This window comes from Hemicordylus capensis, chromosome 4 (assembly GCF_027244095.1).
Source record: "Hemicordylus capensis ecotype Gifberg chromosome 4, rHemCap1.1.pri, whole genome shotgun sequence".
Classification (NCBI taxonomy): domain Eukaryota; kingdom Metazoa; phylum Chordata; class Lepidosauria; order Squamata; family Cordylidae; genus Hemicordylus; species Hemicordylus capensis.
Window position 1 is genome coordinate 127,307,012 of NC_069660.1, and position 21,583 is coordinate 127,328,594.

At 46.2% G+C, this 21,583-nt stretch overlaps 1 protein-coding gene across 11 annotated transcripts in view; it reads left to right on the forward strand.

The window, feature by feature from the left end:
- DPYD (dihydropyrimidine dehydrogenase) overlaps nucleotides 1-21,583 on the forward strand; it is a 773,239-nt gene that overhangs the window by 517,264 nt on the left and 234,392 nt on the right. For all 11 annotated transcript variants that reach the window (XM_053242814.1, XM_053242808.1, XM_053242809.1 and 8 more), the window contains one exon: nucleotides 2,338-2,406. In XM_053242814.1, coding sequence (XP_053098789.1) covers nucleotides 2,338-2,406 — 69 coding nt within the window. The remainder of the gene's footprint in view (nucleotides 1-2,337; nucleotides 2,407-21,583) is intronic.

A 21,583-nucleotide genomic window follows, 5' to 3' on the forward strand; every position in this document is an offset into this window, starting at 1 on the left:
GACTCCATTTCAGAGGAGTCATAAAAATCCATAACATAGCAATGGTATGAAGGTTTTCGTTATGCTATATATGTATGCTAAATGTTGTATGTTGGAGTTATAAGGATGGGCCACATACCTGCATGTGAAATTGCTACTTCAGTTTTCTAAATGCATACATTTGCTTGTACTGTCAAATGAATGAATGCTATTAGTTGGGTTGAAAATACTCTATAGAAATATATAACTTTAAAAAGTTAAAATAAATGGCTACTTATTATCTAGCTGTAAAGTGAGCGAATGTAGCATCATGACAAACAAAATATGAATGAAAAGTTGAAATAATGAGCTGTGTTTGTATTGGAAGATTTCTAAAACACTACAAGAAAAGGGGAAATGGTTGAAGGACCTTGAGTGGTAGTAAATAGAGTGAGCGGCCGGGGGGGGGGGAGGGGGACATTATTTAACCTTGACATAAATGTGACCTACAACAATTGCAATGTGAAATGGAAATGGCAAAGTGAAAATGTATTTCAGTGCAACAATTAACAGTCATCTGCAATCTACTTAAGACAACCTGCTTCTGCCCAAATCAATTTGTGCTGTTGACCAAGCGGAGTCTAAATACATTTAAGTGTAATCATTCTCTTTTAAGGGGCTTAAACAATTCTGAGTGTCTTTTTAAAAAGCCAGCAGACAATACATTAAGAAACAAGCTATTGGAAAATTAAGCATAAACCACTCTCTGAACTGTATATGTCAGTAATCCAATTAAATATCCAAAGTTTTTAATATATTTTTGCCTTCCTTCATTTAAAACAAAGGCTTTCAGACAGGATTGTCAATCATTATTATCCCCATTATTATAATAATTATTAAATCATGGAAGATATAATAAAATCCTTAAAATAATTTTAACATAAACACATATCTACCATTTTTCTCCTCATACACACAATGAGGCTATGCAAAGCAGTGTGGCTTTTGTTGCTGTCAGATAATTGTAATGTTAGTTGGTGAAATCACAGTTTTTCCCCAGTAAATATATAGTATGTAACATATTTATTTGTTATTGTACAACAGCGTCTTATAGCACCTTAACGGCAAACCATTTTATTATGGCATACACTTCCATGGACTAGAGCTGACTTCATCAGATGCTGATGGCTGAGTGTGTGTCTGTGTGAGTATGTGTGAGAGAGTGTGAGTGTCTGTGTACATATATATCACACACACACACGCACGCACAGACGCACACACAGAGTGGAGAAAGGTTATGTAAATTCAACCAAAAGGCCATGAAATATGAAGAATGGCAGTGAGTCTGTCACATTTCTATACAGAGTCCAAATGGATACAAGACAAGAACAATGAGACCTATTCATAATAGCAGTGACTGTTAATAATACTTTTTTTCTTGATATGCAAATTTAACACCTAAAAAACGCAATTACTTCCTTGGTTGCTGGGTTGCTGCAAACTTCCCATGTATCTCCCTACTACTAGCTTCTGCAAATGATCCTCTGTATATTTTAACAGATTTAGGAACACACATCCTGTTTTTCCAACACAGAAGACACCTTTTTAAATGTCGAAATAGTGTGGGGAAAAGAAAATTCTCAAGAAGAGTTTCCTAACTTCAGTTTATTTGAAAAAGTTCACATTTTGTCTATATCAGGCAGTATTAAAAATGATAAATAAACTGTATATTTTCTTAATTTGATTTTGCACCCCTTGCCCCCCCCCACCAGCATTCTAGTAATAAATGCTGTTGAATGTAGGGATTTAAACAAACCTAACTGTTAAAGTACTTAATTTGGAAGTTTGATGGTTAGCATAATTAAATTATTCCCAGGCATGGTCTGAGAGCAGATGATATAGCCCCCTTGCAAAAGCTAAGCAGGTCCTGGTCTGATCAGTGTTTGAATGGGTGAGCATCTGGGAACCCATGCACTCTCTCTTGAGCTCTATAATGGAAGAAAGGCAGGATAGATAGATAGTAATAATTGCCTTAAAATGAATTCAGATGATTTATAATTTAACAGATGGAGGAGTGGTTGAATAACTTTCTGATTTCAGATAGGTTATGTCGATAGATAGTTACTAGATTTTTATTTGCCCTGTGCATCATGGCTAAGTGAGAATTTGAACCTGGATGCTCCCAGTTTAAATCTAGCATTCTATCTACTTCTCTCTGTCTTTTTAATTTCCAAAAATGCTGTACTGAAGCTACAACAACAAAACAAGATCACGAGAGGTTTGAGGAGAACTATGGTTTGAAAGCAGATCCATAACAACATGTACAGAAGAAATTATTCAGGAATACAGCATTGTCTAAAGCAATACTTATCTTTTCAGATTGTCATTGCGAGCATCATGTGCAGCTATAATAAAGACGACTGGACTGAACTTTCAAAAATGGCTGAGGTAATGGCCCCTTAATATGCTTTCTGTGACTATTTTCTCTCTTTCGCTCTCTTTTTTACCCTTTCTATTTTTTATCTCATGAGACTGTAAAGAAAGAAAGAAAAAGGAAATTCAGATGAAAAGTGAGAGTTTAAGACATATCCATTATTGCTTGTTTGTTCTGTGTTTTCATTAAAATGATAGAAATGTAAATTAAACGAATCTATACCATAGAAACGGTCCCCTGGACTTTGCATTCTACCTGAAAATCCTTTAGCCTTTTAATCTCTACACTTTTTATTTGCATTTTAAGCAACCTGCATATTATGACGGATGCCTTGATAAAATTTAATTCTACCTTTGAGAACCTAACTTGATCTTACCTTGCCTTCAGGCACTCTAGTTTGACAGCACCAGAAGAAATTTTGAATATAAAACTCTTGAATATTTAAAGTATAAAAGGCTCGTTGAATGCTGTTCTGGTTCTAATACAGATGAGGGGGGAGGCAGCACAAAAGTCACTGTGCATAATAGTCGTTTGTTGGCTTTTCTATAATATAAATACAGGTTTGCACAAATGGGAAAATCTCTATCAAACACGGAAAACTTGCATCTCTTATTTTTAAAGCAACCTTCAAAAATATACTTTATCCAGGTTGAACATCGCAAGGAATATTTTATTAAGACAGTGGTATATGGATTGAAAGTGTACATACTGAAAATATGGGGCTTTAATTCTATGCACCTTTCCCAGGAACAAGAACTGGTGTGTGCATTGCACCCAGATCCCCAAAGAAGACATGACACGTGCATGCAGAATCAAATTATTATTATTACTGCCCTTCCAAAAATGGCTCAGGGCGGTTTACACAGAGAAATAATAAATAAATAAGATGGCTCCCTGTCCCCAAAGGGCTCACATTCTAAAAAACACACAAGATAGACACCAGCAACAGTCACTGGAGGTGCTGTGCTGGGGGTGAATAGGGCCAGTTACTCTCCCCCCTGCTAAATAAAAGAGAATCACCACCTATATATATAATTCTCCTAGGTGTGCCCAGGGAAAATGTGTCCCGGCAGCCCAGCTGATTGGCTGGGCTGCGGAGGCAACTGATTGGCTGGCACACCCAGGAGGAGGAGAATTGGCCGCTGCTAGCCATGGCCACTGGCAGGCCAGCCTGGCGGCGACGGGTAGTGTGAGGGGCAAGGAGGCAAGGCAAGGCGAGGAGGAGGACCGGCCGACGGGCAAGGAGGCGGCAGCGGTGGCAGGCCCCAATACTGCAGCAGGGGGTGGGGGGGAGAGGTGGCCAGCCGCTAAGACTGGCAAGCGGTTCTCGGCAGGCCAAACAGGTGGCGGCCGCAGCAGCGGCACTTGGCCCCGCCGGAGACTGGGTGGAGTGTGGGGGAGAGAGGTAGCCAGCCCCAAAGAGAGCGGGCCTGGCATGGTGGAAGTAGTGGGCCAGGCGGTGGGTCTGGCCCGGCCGCTGAGGCAAGGAGGCAGCGGCGGGCCCGGATGCCAGGCAGCGGCGGGCCTGGCCGCGGCGGCGGCACTCAGCCGGGCCGGAGACTGGGGCAGGGGGAGAGAGGCGGCGGATCCAGCCCAGCGCGGAGGCAAGGCGAGGAGGTGGCGGTGGCTGGGCCAGAGACTGGGGCGGTGGGGGAGAGAGGTTTCCGGCCCCCCAAAATGCACCAGACTTCTAGGACAAACACTGGGGTAATAGGTAGGGAGGGGAAAGATTCCACAAAAATATTCAAAGAAACAAACAACATACCTAGGAGCTTTTAGAGACAACACTGGGGAAAGAGGTGAGGGAGATGGCAGGTAAGACACTGGGGCAGAAGGTTGGGAGATGGCAATAAGGTGGAAAGGGACAATCCCCAATAAGATGGGGGGATGGCAGGCGAGACACTAGGGCAATAGTGGGGGGGATGGCAGGCGAGACACTGGGGCAGAAGGTGGAGGGATGGAAGGCGAGGCACTGGGGCAATAGGTGGGGGGATGGAAGGCGAGGCACTGGGGCAATAGGTGGGGGGATGGAAGGCGAGACACTGGGGCAATAGGTGGGGGGATGGAAGGCGAGACACTGGGGCAGAAGGTGGGGGGATGGAAGGCGAGACACTGGGGCAGAAGGTGGGGGGATGGAAGGCGAGACACTGGGGCAGAAGGTGGGGGGATGGAAGGCGAGACACTGGGGCAGAAGGTGGGGGGATGGAAGGCGAGACACTGGGGCAGAAGGTGGAGGGATGGAAGGCGAGGCACTGGGGCAATAGGTGGGGGGGTGGAAGGCGAGACACTGGGGCAGAAGGTGGGGGGATGGAAGGTGAGACACTGGGGCAGAAGGTGGGGGGATGGAAGGCGAGACACTGGGACAGAAGGTGGGGGGATGGAAGGCGAGACACTGGGGCAGAAGGTGGGGGGATGGAAGGCGAGGCACTGGGGCAGAAGGTGGGGGGATGGAAGGCGAGACACTGGGGCAGAAGGTGGGGGGATGGAAGGCGAGGCACTGGGGCAATAAGTGGGGGGATGGAAGGCGAGGCACTGGTGCAATAGGTGGGATGGAAGGTGAGACACTGGGGCAGAAGGTGGAGGGATGGCAGGCAAGGCACTGGGGCAATAGGTGGGAGGATGGAAGGTGAGACACTGGGGCAATAGGTGTGGGGATGGAAGGTGAGGCACTGGGGCAATAGGTGGGGGGATGGAAGGCGAGACACTGGGGCAGAAGGTGGGGGGATGGCAGGTGAGACACTGGGGCAGAAGGTTGTGGGATGGAAGGCGAGGCACTGGGGCAATAGGTGGGGGGATGGAAGGTGAGGCACTGGGGCAGAAGGTGGGGGGTTGGAAGGCGAGGCACTGGGGCAATAGGTGGGGGGATGGAAGGTGAGGCACTGGGGCAGAAGGTGGGGGGATGGAAGGTGAGACACTGGGGCAGAAGGTGGGGGGATGGAAGGCGAGACACCGGGGCAGAAGGTGGGGGGATGGAAGGTGAGACACTGGGGCAATAGGTGGGGGGATGGCAGGCGAGACACTGGGGCAGAAGGTGGGGGGATGGAAGGCGAGGCACTGGGGCAATAGGTGGGGGATGGAAGGTGAGGCACTGGGGCAGAAGGTGGGGGGATGGAAGGCGAGACACTGGGGCAGAAGGTGGGCAATGGAAGGCGAGACACTGGGGCAGAAGGTGGGGGGATGGAAGGCGAGGCACTGGGGCAGAAGGTGGGGGGATGGAAGGCGAGACACTGGGGCAGAAGGTGGGGGGATGGAAGGCGAGGCACTGGGGCAATAAGTGGGGGGATGGAAGGCGAGACACTGGGGCAATAGGTGGGGGGGTGGAAGGCGAGACACTGGGGCAGAAGGTGGGGGGATGGAAGGTGAGACACTGGGGCAGAAGGTGGGGGGATGGAAGGCGAGACACTGGGACAGAAGGTGGGGGGATGGAAGGCGAGACACTGGGGCAGAAGGTGGGGGGATGGAAGGCGAGGCACTGGGTCAGAAGGTGGGGGGATGGAAGGCGAGACACTGGGGCAGAAGGTGGGGGGATGGAAGGCGAGGCACTGGGGCAATAAGTGGGGGGATGGAAGGCGAGGCACTGGTGCAATAGGTGGGATGGAAGGTGAGACACTGGGGCAGAAGGTGGAGGGATGGCAGGCAAGGCACTGGGGCAATAGGTGGGAGGATGGAAGGTGAGACACTGGGGCAATAGGTGTGGGGATGGAAGGTGAGGCACTGGGGCAATAGGTGGGGGGATGGAAGGCGAGACACTGGGGCAGAAGGTGGGGGGATGGCAGGTGAGACACTGGGGCAGAAGGTTGTGGGATGGAAGGCGAGGCACTGGGGCAATAGGTGGGGGGATGGAAGGTGAGGCACTGGGGCAGAAGGTGGGGGGTTGGAAGGCGAGGCACTGGGGCAATAGGTGGGGGGATGGAAGGTGAGGCACTGGGGCAGAAGGTGGGGGGATGGAAGGTGAGACACTGGGGCAGAAGGTGGGGGGATGGAAGGCGAGACACCGGGGCAGAAGGTGGGGGGATGGAAGGTGAGACACTGGGGCAATAGGTGGGGGGATGGCAGGCGAGACACTGGGGCAGAAGGTGGGGGGATGGAAGGCGAGGCACTGGGGCAATAGGTGGGGGATGGAAGGTGAGGCACTGGGGCAGAAGGTGGGGGGATGGAAGGCGAGAAACTGGGGCAGAAGGTGGGCAATGGAAGGCGAGACACTGGGGCAGAAGGTGGGGGGATGGAAGGCGAGGCACTGGGGCAGAAGGTGGGGGGATGGAAGGCGAGACACTGGGGCAGAAGGTGGGGGGATGGAAGGCGAGGCACTGGGGCAATAAGTGGGGGGATGGAAGGCGAGACACTGGGGCAATAGGTGTGGGGATGGCAGGCGAGACTGGGGCAGAAGGTGGGGGGATGGAAGGTGAGGCACTCGGGCAATAGGTGGGGGGATGGAAGGCGAGGCACTGGGGCAGAAGGTGGAGGGATGGAAGGTGAGGCGCTGGGGCAATGGGGGGGGTGGAAGGCGCACCGGGTTAGAAGGTGGAGGGATGGAGGGCGAGGCACTGGGGCAATAGGTGGGGGGATGGAAGGCGAGACCAAAAAAAGGCAAACCGGGGGGGGGGGCTTATAAGCACAACACTGGTGCAAGAGGTGAGGGGGATGGAAAGCAAAACACTGGACTGTGAGAGACAAAGGTAGCCAGTCTTACCACCACCACCAAACTAAAAAATAAAATGAAAATGAAAATTAGAGGGTCTACAGTAGCCACACTCCCCACAAAAATAAATAATAACTAGCTACTACCTGACCCTGCACAGAGCATCTCTGCGCTCTTTAGGGCTGGCGGTTCCCCCCTCTCGCCAGCTTCTTTCCCAGTGTCTCGCCTTCCATCCCCCTGCCTTCTGCCCCAGTGCCTTGCCTTCCATCCCCCCACCTATTGCCCCAGTGCCTCGCCTTCCTTCCCCCCACCTATTGCCCCAGTGTCTTGCCTTCCATCCCCCTGCCTTCTTTCCCAGTGTCTCGCCTTCCATCCCCCTGCCTTCTGCCCCAGTGCCTTGCCTTCCATCCCCCCACCTATTGCCCCAGTGCCTCGCCTTCCTTCCCCCCACCTCTTGCCCCAGTGTCTCGCCTTCCATCCCCCTGCCTTCTGCCCCATTGTTTCGCCTTCCATCCCCCCTGCCTTCTGCCCCATTGTTTCGCCTTCCATCCCCCCTGCCTTCTGCCCCTGTGTCTCTCCTGCCCTCCCTCCCACCTATTGCCCCAGTGCCTCGCCTTCTGATGCACAGAAAGAACTGCAAAAAGACAATGAAGACACATGGGAAAACAAAGAAACAACTAAACAACCAGCCAAATTCATACAACACAACTCCAAAAAGTAAGAAAACTACCGCACAGAAGCTCTGTGCGGATTCAGCTAGTAGTAACATATTTCCTGAACTACCAGCTACTAGACTGTAGCTGAGATTGTACATTTGAATGCTCCCACAAGGGGAGGGACGGGGCTTTGCTGTGTATAGGAAACCAACATGTGAGGAAGAACGGTTTAGCCTGCACTATCATTCTATTTTTCTATGAGCAGGGAGGATTGTTTCTTTTTTTTCCAAAGGAGACTGTTGAAACATGAAACCCGCCTCTGTAATCTGAAACGATACAGCTCCCAAACAGCCTCACCACTTGGTTGTATGAAATTCCATTGAATTTCACACAATGAAATAGTGAAAACACTAATTCCATTTAACTCAGTGAGACTTACTTCCAAGTAAGCTGCATCAGTCTGGGTTATACGTCTATACATATAAATGTTCTAGAGTAGATAATAGACTCTCTAATTTTTACCATGCAGGATTTTAAAATACCTTGGCTGTAATCCTGCCCCTCTTTTAGATGAATGTTGGTCTTGATGACGTGGGCAGGCATATATTCAGATGTCATGGGCAGGATCACAGTATTTATAAATAAATGTATGTTCCTTATTTCCTGATTCAGAAAGTTCCTTATCCAGAAGAACCATAGTAGATGTGAAGATATTTTTTCTATATAGTTGCACAACATAGCACTTAACATTGTTTAGGTAGATTTCTTCAGCTTTGTAATATCACTAGTGCAGGCATAAATGTGGAAAGTGTGCCGAGGAATCAAGGGGGTAAACATAGCTGCTTTTCTTCACCATCTTTAGAAAAACGGAAAGTGAGGAGGCGATGCATGAAAGGAAGAGCTGACACAGTCAGGTGGGATGCCCTATTCACATGGAATCGTAATTCTGGATTAAGTGACAATTGAAAACAACTATGTTTTTTAAAACTATTTTTCTTTCGTTATTGAAATTTCTGACTCTCAAAATGCTAAACTGTGTTGACTGCAAGATCAAGAGATGGCTTGCATGTTGGGAAAGAGAGCCATCAAACACAGGAGAGAGATAATTTGTTGCACCTGAACAATGATATACTTCATTGGAGAAAGTTTACATGTTTCAGAGGAGGAAATTCATAGCAATCATATGACTGAGAGCTCAAGCACAGCAGGTGCATGTGTGAAGAATCCCTTGGATTGCAAAACTTTGTTTTATTTTAAAACTGAGGGGAAAACACATTAGGATCCTAAGTGGCTCTTTCACAAATGGAAGCACTTATGTTTCCACAAGAGGAAGATGTTTTTTACCCAGTCTCCTTGCAGCCCTGTGCACCCCATACTATCCTGTTCTGGAAGATCCCCCAACCCTCAGCAGTGGATGGGTGTTCAGGGGACTGCTGTGCTTAATAGGGAAATGCAGAACGTTTCGACGTCAAAACTTGTCAGCCCCAAATGGGCCATTTTGAGTGTTTCATGCTCGAATAGAACACCCTTCAAATAAAGGGCCTGTTTCAAGCTCGAAACAAAACAACCCTGTTTCAAGTGAAAACCTAGTGAGACCCGGTTTTAAGCTGTGAGCGGGAAGAGCGGGCTAAGCCTGCTCTCCCCGTTCATGAGCGGGCAGGGAACCCTGGGTTGCCGGATTGGCCGGCCACTCAATGGCCGGCTCCGAGACGGAGCTGGCAGGGGCTGGGGAGCTCGGGGGGCGCGCGGCCCCAGGAAGCCCCAATATGCCCTGCACGAGCATGCATACTGGGGAGCTTTTCGCCTGCCGGCCAGGGGTCTACTCACAAGTAGCCACGGTGCCACAGCTACTCACGAGCAAATAGCCCGGGTTTGCAGAGCGCTCACTCCGCAAACCCGGCCTAAGAGGCGGGCTACAGGAGCGGGTTAGCGGCTCCTGAACCACTGGGCTTGGCTGCGAGCCCGGTGGTTCTTACGCTCACAAAAACTGGGCTAGGATTTTCCTAGCCCGATTTTTGTGATCGTAAGAATAGCCCCTTTGAGTGCCATTTTGGAGGCCTGTTTTTCCTTGCTGGTTAGTTTTCTGGCACTGGCTTCTGACTGGCTTGCGATCTCCTTGCTTCTTGGTTGGCTTGTTACATAAATCAAGTGTTGTCATGGGCAACATCCCCATTAGCTGGGGGTAGGGCAGTGGGAGGGGGAGGCCAAAAGAGGAAGTTTCAAAATGTATTTTAGAGGACTGGGAGGCAGAGAGAGCCCTTATAGTGTGCCTCTTTTGAAGAGGATACATCAGAGCAGTGTTCCTCTGGCGTGCACACGTGTGGATGCTCACAAGTCTTTTGATGTCCACTCAGCTAATTTTAGATCCCACTCAGGTGTAATAGGGAAGGTCCCACTCTGAATGCATGTGAGCACAGACTCTTTTGATACTGCAGCCCAGAACAAAACTCATTCCACACAGTGATGGAAAAAATTAGAGGGACAACTGCATCAGAGGAAGGATCAGAAAGAGACTGCAGCAGCAGAGAACAGACTGGTGGTGGCAGCGGCCTGCTCTGCCTGGCCCAGTGGAGAGAGAGGGAGACAGAGAGTGCCTGCTGGCTTATATCTCTCTTTAAAAATAAATAAATTATTTTTGTAGTGCCAACCAACTGATTTTTTTTCCCTTTTAAAAAAATGGCACCAGCAGCCCAGTGGCTTTCACTGGGTGCTGCTGTGGATTTCTTCTTCTTTGGATTTTTCTTCTTGAAGGCCACCCCAAGTGACTGTAATAACTGTGTTGCTGTGCTGGCTGTTTTTTCCCCTTTCCTTTTGCCCCAAGCTGCACCTTTGCTGCTGCCGTGTGCCTGGATTTGATTTCATTTTTTGTTTTTGTAGGTTGGTGTGTTCTGTGACTTCTGTCTGGTGCTGAGCCTGCCAGGTTTCCCTGGTGTGTTTTGGGGTCTCTGCCAGCTTTTTCTTTTTTGATTTTTTGGGTGGGTGGGTGCCGGCCTGGTGCCCACCTGCTGTATCCCCAGCTGTTGAGTTCCAGTGTCCGCTTGGCCAAAGTGCCTCAGAGAGAAGCACCTGGTCAGATTCCAGCAGAAGATGCTGGAAGGTAAGCCCCCCACCCTCACTAGTCAGGTTAGAGTTCTTTAAATAGGGCTTAGTTTGGGGAAGGGATTAAGTACTAGGACAGAAGGGATGGGTTAGGAGAGGCCATAGTAATCCCTTTCCCCTTCCCTTAGACACATCCCATTATTGCTCGCTCCCCTCCAACCAACCCCTGTGTGTGTGTGTGTTATTTATTGGTGATAGTTGTGATGAGCTCTATGTCTGGCCTTGAGGTTAACTTGTGCTTCATTCTCTGCTCTGGTCTGCTCTCAGTCAAAGAGGTGAGTCTCATGATCAGTGAGACTCACTGGAAGGCGGTTTGTGGGGAGAGCAGGCTTAGCCTGCTTTCCCCGCAGATGATCGGAAGGCAGCCCTGTGCGGCTAGATCAGCCGCCCACACAACTGCTGGCTCCATCATGGAGCTGGCGGGGACCAGGGGCCACATGGTCCCCGGAAGTTGCAGGATGCCCTACACAAGTGTGCAGGGCATGCTGGAGAGACCTCCGAGACCGGGAGGCTGCTTGCAGTTTCCCAATCAGGGGTCTGCTCATGTGTCACCGTGTGCCACGGCAACACACGAGCAAAAAGATGTGGTTAACAGAGTGCTCGCTCCATTAACCTCGTCTTAGGGGAGGGGTATTTTGGGAGGTTTGCTGCCGGGAGCTGCGCGGCTCCCGTTGCAGCACACAATTGCCCCAAAGCAGGCTAGGCTCCCTTAGCCCGCTTTTGGGCGATCGTGAGAATCACCTCAATGTGTGGCTGAAGTTGCTCTAGTTGAGTGTATGGCCATGCTTGCTGCTAGGGATGCTGCTGTTGCAGTGCTAGGAAGTAAGGAGAAATTGTGTGTGCCATGAGAGCAACTTGTTCCAATGATGTTCCTGCTTCACAGGCACTGTAGCAGGCAGTGGATTCTGGGTCAGTGATTCTTTTTTTGGCCATTTTTGGACTGTTTTTTAAACGAAGAGGCCACACTGCTACAAGGCTCTAAATCATCTGGTGATGATGCTGTGCAAGAGGGCAGTATTGGTAAATTATTAAAACTGGGGATAATGGAAGGAGCACACAATATGTGATCATGGAAGAATGAGCAGTACCAATGCTGCCCTCTTGCACAGCACTGTTGCCAGGTGATTTAGAGCCCTGAAGTGACACAGGCAATTCTGTATCACCCGCATTACACTGGGGGACATGTCACCCACCATATAATCACTATATATTTATATAATCACCATATAATCACCCACCATAAAAACTATGCACATGTAGTGAGGTTTGTAGTGGAGACTGCATATTATATAACAGTCACTTGCAGTAGTTCTTTGTGCACGTGAAAAGGCCTTATTTGGATCAGGGCAAATAAATGCCCACTGATGTGAACAGCTGAATTGCCATAGATGCTAGGATTGCTTGCAAGAGGAACACATCTCTGCATCAGAAATGGCTTTCTTTAAAATAATGTGCCTTTTGTTGATAACATTGCAGTACCTATTAGGAAATATAAAACTCAGAATATTCACAAATCTTGTCCTCCCATCTCCTACCAGTGAAGTTTGAAAGCGTATCACACTTGCTGGAAGCTGTTGAGTGGTCCATCCAAGAAGTATTCCTGCTGTACAGCTTTCTCTTCTGAACTGAATGAACAGTACACTTTGTGAAGATCTGCTTTAGTATTTTTTAACTGGCCATGGCAAACTTTCATATCATTCCATTTGGTCTTAATACTTTTAGAAATATATCATTCTGTCTCTCGTTTTCTTAACTTAAGCTTAAGAATAATAAGATTTTCTTATTATTATATCAAGTGAGAAAGCCATACAGATTTTACAAACTCTAGATATTACCTCTCATGTTATAGGGGCTATATGAAGCACATTAAAAAAAAACATCTCACTGCCTAATATTGTGACCTTCCAAGGTGCATAAGCCCTAGAGGCTGTGTAGTCTGGTCTCTGCAGGAGGCCATCCCACACACACTAAAGGTCAACTTGTCATGGAAGTAAATAACAAAAATAACAACAACCCCACATGCATAGGTTGTGAAGCTCAACAGGAAGGGGAAGTCTTGAGGAAAATGATGGATAGCATTTCCTATGATCAGTCTCTTTGGAACTTCTGAACCATGGCCACACAGCAGGCAAAAGTCATTCCCGTCACTCAACAATAACAGAATGCAAACCAAATTCTAATTTTGTCTAAATAATAAACATTTTAAAAATACCAGAGACTATTCCACCTGCCTTGTGAAGTCAGAATGAGCATGTAACATTGAATGTTAATTTCTCCCCTTTAAAATCTTAAACATGGACTTTGATACAAGAGCTGCTGTAAAACTGCCCAAAGAATGCATAGATTTGTTCGTTATAAAGAGTTGGGCTTACTGATTATTTGGTGCTATTATTATTGCATAATAATCTTCAGTTATTGTTAGGAGGAGTAGATGTCAAGGATTTTGCAGTGCTCTATCCTGCATCACTCTCTATGGCATTCTGGAGTTGCCAAAATCCTCTTCTCCACAGTAATGGTAACAAAGCCTTGTAAGAATGTAAGAACAACCCCTCCTTGATCAAACCCAAGGCCTATCTAGTCTAGTATCCTGTTTCACACAGTGGCCCACCAGATGCCTCTGGGAAGACCTGTCCTTCGCGATGTAGTTTAAAAATGTGACTTAAAAAGATCCTACAGGGATTCCTCATCTTAGGGATATGTTTTGCAACTAGACCACAATATAGTCAACTATTTGATTTTCATATTTCTGGAATATTTTAATGTAAAATAATATGTTAATATTATATTAACACTAGACTAGAAAGTAGTATCCTGCTCTGAAAAAGCCTTGGGACCAGTTCAGACATTTTAGCTGTTGGCTTACTTATCATCTACTTACTCAGACTGAGCAGGATATTCAAGGTGAGCAGCAGAGAGCAAGATTAAAGTGTGTGGTATTCATACACTATGAATTTACTGTACACTACTTCCTTAAGTACAAATCAGCCTCCAGCCTAAGAACAAGGCTTGGTACGTGTGTGCCGAGTCCTTCTAGACAGCTGCCTAGAACCCTGTTAATAAACCAATTACATTACCATCATTTGCATGGAACTTGAATCTAGTAGTCAAGGTTCAAAAGAGTATGGAAGTATCTAGTAGCCACTTAGGAAGCTGAGTCAGACCGTTTAGGATGTTATTGCCTGCACTGGTTTCAGGCAAGGGTTGTTCATAGCTTTATCTGGAGGTGTCAGGGGTTGAACCTGGGACCATCTGTGTATAAAGCTTGTGTTCTCCCAATGAGAACTATGGCCTCATCCTCCGCATTCTGTGGGAAAGTTGCAATTTGGATGACAAGGCTGCAATTTGGACGAGGAAATCTTTCTTCATGGCCATTAACATGTATGAATGAACACAATGTATTCCACAATGCTGGTAAACTCCAGATTTGACTACTGTAATGTGCTCTGTGTTGGGCTGCCTTTGTACATAGTCCAGAAACTACAGTTGGTGCAGAATGCAGCAGCCAGATTGTTCTCCGGGACAACACAAAGGGACCATATAACACCAGTTTTGAAAGAACTGCACTGGTTGCCGATATGTTTTCGAGTGAAATACAAAGTGTTGGTTATTACCTAAAAAGCCCTTAACGGCTTGGGATCAGGCTATTTAAGAGAGCGCCTCCTCTGTTATGCACCCGCCCTCCTACGATCTTCTGGAGAGGTCCCAGTTGCAGTTGCCACCAGCTTGTCTGGTGGCAACTCAGGACCGAGCTTTCTCTGTGGCTGCCCCAGGGCTTTGGAATATGCTCCCTGCTAAACTAAGAGCATCTCCTTCTCTATTTGTTTTCAGGAAGACCCTAAAGACTTTCCTGTTCTTGCAAGCTTTTAATTAGAATTTTAATAATTTGATTTATATTGTTTTTATCGTGCTTTATGTATTTTAACCTGTGATTTTAATTTTGGGATTTGTACACTGCTGAGAGATTTACATATCAGGTGGCATAAAAATATGATTGATTGATAAATAAATAAATAAATGTATGCTGATGAAATGCATGCCTTCTTTCGTCTCTAGCATTTGAGTGGAAAGGGGAAGGTAGCTGCTTCTATTGCACTATTATAGCAACCTGAGGAGCAAGACTTGCTAGAGGACCCAGTCTTTTCTTTGGGTCAGATGATAAGATGTTTGAAATGTAATTTGAAGTTTCAGGCCTGGACCCAAGAACCTAATTTGGCTTATTAAACACTCAGAACTCTGCTTTCTGGCTGATAATGCTTGATTGCATCATCTTCATTGTCACATTTATATACCATCTGAACATGAGACTCAAGATGTTTTTCAAGGATTAAAATCCAAAAGCCATAGCAATTTAAATAGGGGTGTGCAGAACTGGTTCAACCAGTTTGAGGTCAAACTGGACCAGGCCCCCCGCCCCCAAGCCCAGTTTGGACCAAAACTGGTTCGACCCAATTCAGCTAGTTTGGCTATGCTTGTAAAGGGGAATCTGGTCAGGATTTCCCTTTGCAAGCAAAGGAGATTCCCTAACAATAAAGGGGTCTGAGAGGCCGGCAGCGGGGCGGACAAGAAGGCACCTTACTAGCACCAGTGGCTCTGCTGAAGTGATCCCCCCAACCCTGCTGGCACTCCCCACACACTGTGGGCTGGCGGGCAGCCTGGTTTCAGCCTCCGCACATGCATGGAGGCCATTTGCGTAGCCTCCATGCATGCATGTAGGTAATTTACATCACCATGCAAATTTGCATGGTGATGTAAATGGCCTCTGTGCATGCAGGGAGCCCGGAAATGGGCTGCTCGCTGGGCCATGGTGTGTGTGTGGGAGTGCCGGTGGGGCCCAGAGGGGCCACCACCACCAAGGTGTTGCCGCCACCACCTCCAGTAAAGTGCCCTGTCACCCACCTCCCGCCTGCCCCTAGAACCCCTTTCTACCTGTAGTTAGGGAATCTCCTTTGTTGTGAAGAGGAATCTTTATCAGATTCTCCGTTACAAGCAAGGCAGTCAAAACAAACCATTGGCCAGTTCTAACAAACTGGTTCACGGACCAGCTGTTTGGTTTAAATTCAGTTCGAATTCACATTGAACCACCACAGACATTTCTGTGCAAACCCCTACATTTTAATTAAAAAAATTAAAACAAACATTAAAACTACTATTTATTTGACACATTTATGTGTGCCTAACTTTTCCTTTTAATTTCAGTTGGACTGCTTTTAGTAATTTTCTTCATCATGTCAGCCATTATGAATATTTCTATAATGCTCTTTGATTAAAAAAAAAGTTATCAGAGTGCTTTGTATAGAAGAAATAAGATTATTCTTTGTCCCAATTTAAAAAGAAATATAAAGAAATACCAGCAACGACCACTGAAGAGATTCTGTATTAGAGTTGGATAGGACAGTTGTTCTGCCCCTGCTTAAATATAAGAAAATCACTACTTTACAGAGGTGCAGCTAGGTAGTTCTGGAGACTGGACCTAGTGGGTTACTGGGGGCCCCTTGCAAAATAAGCATCCTCTCCCTGCGCCCCCCCCTAGCCCCATGGTTTCACACAACTTCCCATTGGTGCAGATAGGCAGGCATAGACTGAGGCAACAGTGCACAGGATGCTCTGCTTCAGCCAGCGGTACCCACCTGCCAAATAGTTAAAGGATCCACACACCTTCTTGATATTGAGACCCATGCAGGTGGGCTGAGATAACTTTTTTCTGGCAGTTTTACTGCAAATGGGAAAATTATTAAAAGTCAAAGGATTGACCAATCTGCTTCAAATTAAATATATAGAGCCCTCCCTTCCTGCCCTGGATCTATGCTAAATATCAATGTCCTGTGTCAAGCCATTCCAGAAAATCTAAAGGGTTCAGATCCCGAAGTTTTTGTAATTTTCTGCCACGAAACAAGCAACGTATAGGACTTTTAAAAATCTTTTTAAAATTCAAAAACTTATTTAAAAATCAACAGATTGTCCAATTCATTTTAAATTATATAGACAGCACCCTCCCACCCTGTCCTACATCTGTGCCAGATATCAAAGTCCTATGGCAAGCCATTTCATAAATATCCAAGGGAGGATGACCACAAAAGGGAAATCACATAGCTTCATTACTAGGTCTGAGGAGAATGAAGGCACAGGCTCAGTGCACCAGTAGATAGGGACAGGGCAGGGGAGAGGCTGTGCACAGTGATCTCTTGGTCACTCTGCCTGCTTTCTTCTCAGCTGCCTGCCCTGCCTCGCTGCTTGTCCACTCTCTTGTGCGGCTGCTTGAAGACACCCAGTGTGGTGACACCATCACATCTGGCACATTGACTGGGTGGAATGCTGCTTACCCATCCTGGCCCCACCAGATGTGTAGAGGAGATCAGGCTGGCCATGGGCTGTCCAAGCCCTCACAGCCCAGTTGTGCTCGACTGCCCTGCACGACATGGGCCGGCAGTGGGTGGCGGGGAGGTCACCCCCACCGGAATAACATTCAGATGATTTGGGGGCTCCATGAGCTGTGGGAGACCAGACTTCCACTCATAGGTCCGGGGGTGTGGGATGAGCTTCTGACTCTAAAAGTTGCCTCTTGCTCATTGACCATGAGTTTAAAATATGGTTCATGAAATGAGGCCCTCCTGTTAATAACCTCAAACCTTTTAATTTGGATAAGAGAGGTAAAGTTTTCCTTGTACCCTCACCCTTCCTGTGAGTTATCAGAGTGCCTCAGCAGAAATTCGTAGTTGCCATGGCTGAATCTGTTTTAATGGTTTCTTGAAGATAATGGATTTCATTGCAAGCACAGGTTTCCTGAAGTCTGCATCATCATTATCTAGAAATCATCAAGTTTCTCTTGCTGAGTGTTGAATAAAGATCTTCAGGGCATGGCTCGTTTAATCATGATAGACCTGCGATTCCTTCATAATTCATAGAGATAGGGAAACCATTCAAATAAAATAAGACCTCTTTCCTGAACTTAATCATATCTCAAAATTAAACCTGACCTTTATAAACCTCTCAAGAACTTTGGTTAACTTCTTTCTCTCCCTCCCTCCCATTTTTGCAGTGTGCTTGACTTGAATTCCAGGTGGAAATGGTAGGAAGTGTGTTCTTAAAAAGATTTTTGGCTTAATTCTGCTGGCTTATAAGATTTCCACTAGTCTTTCTTTGGGTAGTCAGGCTTTAGAGTGCTTAGTTATTTGTATTAGTACCTGTGCAGCACAGGTTTTTATATGTAACAAGAGATGGCTGTAATGAGATTCACACTGAAGCATTGTAGATGAAACCCTCAATGTGTATAAACCTATTACATTTTTCTCTAATGACCTTCCCCATGCAAAGTTAGAGAAAGTTCACAGATACAGAACCTGAGGTTCATGCAACCTCCCTCAGCCCTAGGAGGGTGTGCTCTGTCCTCCCATCCCCGTGTGAGTGCCTACTTCCTCTGCAGGTTAGAATATGCCAAGATTGGTCATGATGTCCAAAATCATCAGAACTGGCATATCCTAACCTACTCCTTCCAGGGAACCCAAGAGCAGAAACCAACTTCAGCCCTTGAGTTCAGATCTTGGGTTCCCTGGAGCAAGTAGGTTAGGATATGCTAAGACTGGTGGGTTCAGACATTGTTACTAATCTCTGCATATCCTAACCTACAAAGGATGTTTGTAGGTTAGGATATGCAGGGATGGGAGGGGGAGCATGCACCCTAAGGGCTGAGGGAAGTTGTGTGAACCTCAGAATCTACGTTAAATCCACCCACAATGTATGAAGCCACCCCAAAAGCGTGAACCAAATGATTACAGATTTTGAAAAGAATTCTCTCTGACCATTTTTGAAAAGAAAAAGAAAAAACCCAGCAGCTACAATCATGGGATTTTCTGCTAACTTTCTGAGTTCACTCTATTCACATATTGCTCTTGTCCACTTGAGTGTATAGTAAAGGAAGTTAATATCAGTTTCTCATGGAGGAAAAATGAACTCTCTGAGGTGGACTTCATTAGTGAAGAAATGGAACTTGACAGCTGCTCCAAGAGACATGTTTCTCCATTTTGCTTATTTATACAGAAAAGCTAGATTTGGAGATGGGCAATTTTTTTTAAAAGGAGTTTAAAATGGTTTTAGAGAAGTTTCACTTCCTATGATGGGCACACACACCTTTCTTTTGTTCTGTCACTGACATTCTAACAGATTTTGTGAGTTTATGAAACAAAAAACTGCAAAACTTGTTTACCAGTGGCAAACGTGGGATGAGTGTACACTTTTTTATTATTATGGTTGCTCTTATTTTATTTTATTTTAATATTTTATTTATTGTTTTTCAACAAAAATTTAGCAAAGTGGTTTATCTCTCATCCATCGCAGTTTTTAGAAAACAAGTAAAGATGTGGCTCTTCACCCAGGCCTTTATATGAGAATATAGTTTTTACTACTGCTGCTGCTCTGTGTGTGTGTGAATGTTTTATATAGGCTTTTAAACTTATAAATATAGATGTTATTTTATATTGATTTTTAATATCTGCACTTTTTGTATTTTAGTTATGCATTATTTTAATTATATTGTAGACCACTTTGGGTCTACAATATTTATTATTTTAATGAAAAGCAATATAGAAATGGAACAATAAATAAAACAAATAATCTAAAAAGATATGCAAGGTAGATAGCAATAATCACTAGAAAGACACTGTGCTGGGATTAGTTAGGAACCATTAGCAGTTCCTAACTATATTTTATATTTATAGTTACCTGCTAAATAGAAGAGTCACCACTTTCCCAGATAGCAGGGATTATGAGCAGTGATCACTCTGTCTTAAATCGCACTCTCTGAAAAACTATTATTTATCCCCATTCATAGGATTTGTCTGCTCCAACATGCTGCATTTGCACTTTGTTTTTGTGTTGTCTCTCATTGGCCCATGCAGCTCTTTGGTGGCCATTTTGGAGGCAGCCGCACCTGTGCAATGGGCCTCTACATGGCCTGGGTCATGCCAGGCCATGCAGAGGCCCATTTCGCAGTAGTGGCAGCCTCCAAAATGGTCACCGTGCTGAGGGAAAGTCCCAAACGGGCCAAAGAACAGCTGGATGGGCCGATTTTGGAAGCAAGGGGAGCGGCAAGGGAGAGGGAACCTCTGTTGTTCCCCCACCACCACCTCGGGGAACCCCCGCAGAGAAGTTTTAGTTTAATTTAAAAAAAAAAAAAAAGCTCACAACCCACCCCCCTGGAACAAACCAAAGCGTGGGGTGGAGGGGTTCAAGGGAGTGCCAGACTGAACTGGCCCAGTGCAGCCTGGACTCAAACTGGACTGGACCAGCCACTTCCGTGCACATCCCTAGATCAAGATGCCCCATGGGAGGTTTTTTTAAGGGTGCGGATGTTGACTTTTTGTCCTCAGTGCTGTACTGTACTGTATTTTATTTGTGGGGTAAAACCTCTCCATGGATAATAGATGTTTGCCAGTAACTTCATAGCATTGCTAAGGGAGACATTTTCTTGGAGTCACAATCACTTGTCTGAAATTTGAATTCCTGGATCCCAGGGGCAGAATTCACTCTGGAAGAAAAGAGATGAACTGGATGGCTTCCTAAAGCACTCTCTTCCTCTCATCACGCACACGCTTCTCTTCTGTGTCTTTTGCCTTCCTTTCAGATGAAGGTATAGGAGCTGCTGTCACCATAGAGAGAAATGTAGCTAAGGCAGCATGCTGCTTCAGTGGGCCAGAAGCAACAACTCCCAGCTTCCTTTTCTCTTTGCTTAATTCTGCCAGGAGGAGCCAGCTGGACATGCCTCACCACATATACTCCACAGTTCCACCACACACTTCACAGTTTAGTTGCTCTGGAAGAGAGAGTATCAGTTCCTGCCTCTCCTTACTCATGATAGCCCCTTTTCCATAACTGGGTTCCATCTCATTTTCTCGTCAACAAGAAACCAGCTTAATTCAACAGAGGTACCTGCTTCCTGAAAATCAGGAGTCTGAGGAGAGGTTGTGTGTGGGGAGTGCGTTCAAAGAAAGGACATAAGCAATGCATTGGCAGTCTATTGGGGCGGAAGAAAATAATCTTTCCCTTGCACATCCTAGAAGCAACAGTAGTTCTGAGCGATTGATGCCAGTGATGTGGGGTGGAAAAGTAAGGAAGGCTGAGGCACTTTGAGCGAAATATGTAGGATGCTGCTAAAGGGGGTTGAATTTCACATATTGATTGGAACTGAGAAACAAAATGTTTGGCTGCAAGGCCCCAGCACTGTTACCTCTAACAGGGATACCCAGATGTTGTTCACTACAACTCCCAGCATCCCCTAGCTGCAGTGGCCTTTGGCTGGGGATTCTGGGAGTTGCAGTCAACAACATCTGGGAATCCCTATTAGAAGGAACACTGCCCCCCAGATATGTTTTATTTAACATTCTCTTCAAGGCTCCTGTGTACTGCTGCCCAAGTTTGCATCCTTCAAGGTGTCCTCTACAGAATGCCAATATACTTAGAGAATTAATATCACATTCCACATCATTGTTTCTGATTTATAAATAAATCAGCACCAAATGAGAACAATAGATATAATGGTGTTTAGGCACCACCACCAGCAAGCTGTTATCCAAAACAATTCACAAAATATCCAGTACTGGAATATATTTCCTGAGAGAGGAAAAATGAAGGGAAGTGGGCTACATATTATGCAGAATAAGGTGAGAGAATTCTGGACTGTGCCACTTTAACTACATGTGGGAAGTGTATGAATACTCACACATGCTCAAAACAAAACAAAACAGAATCCAACATCCATCCATGTAGAAAATTAGGACACCAGGGAGAATAGCATAGCCTTCTGTC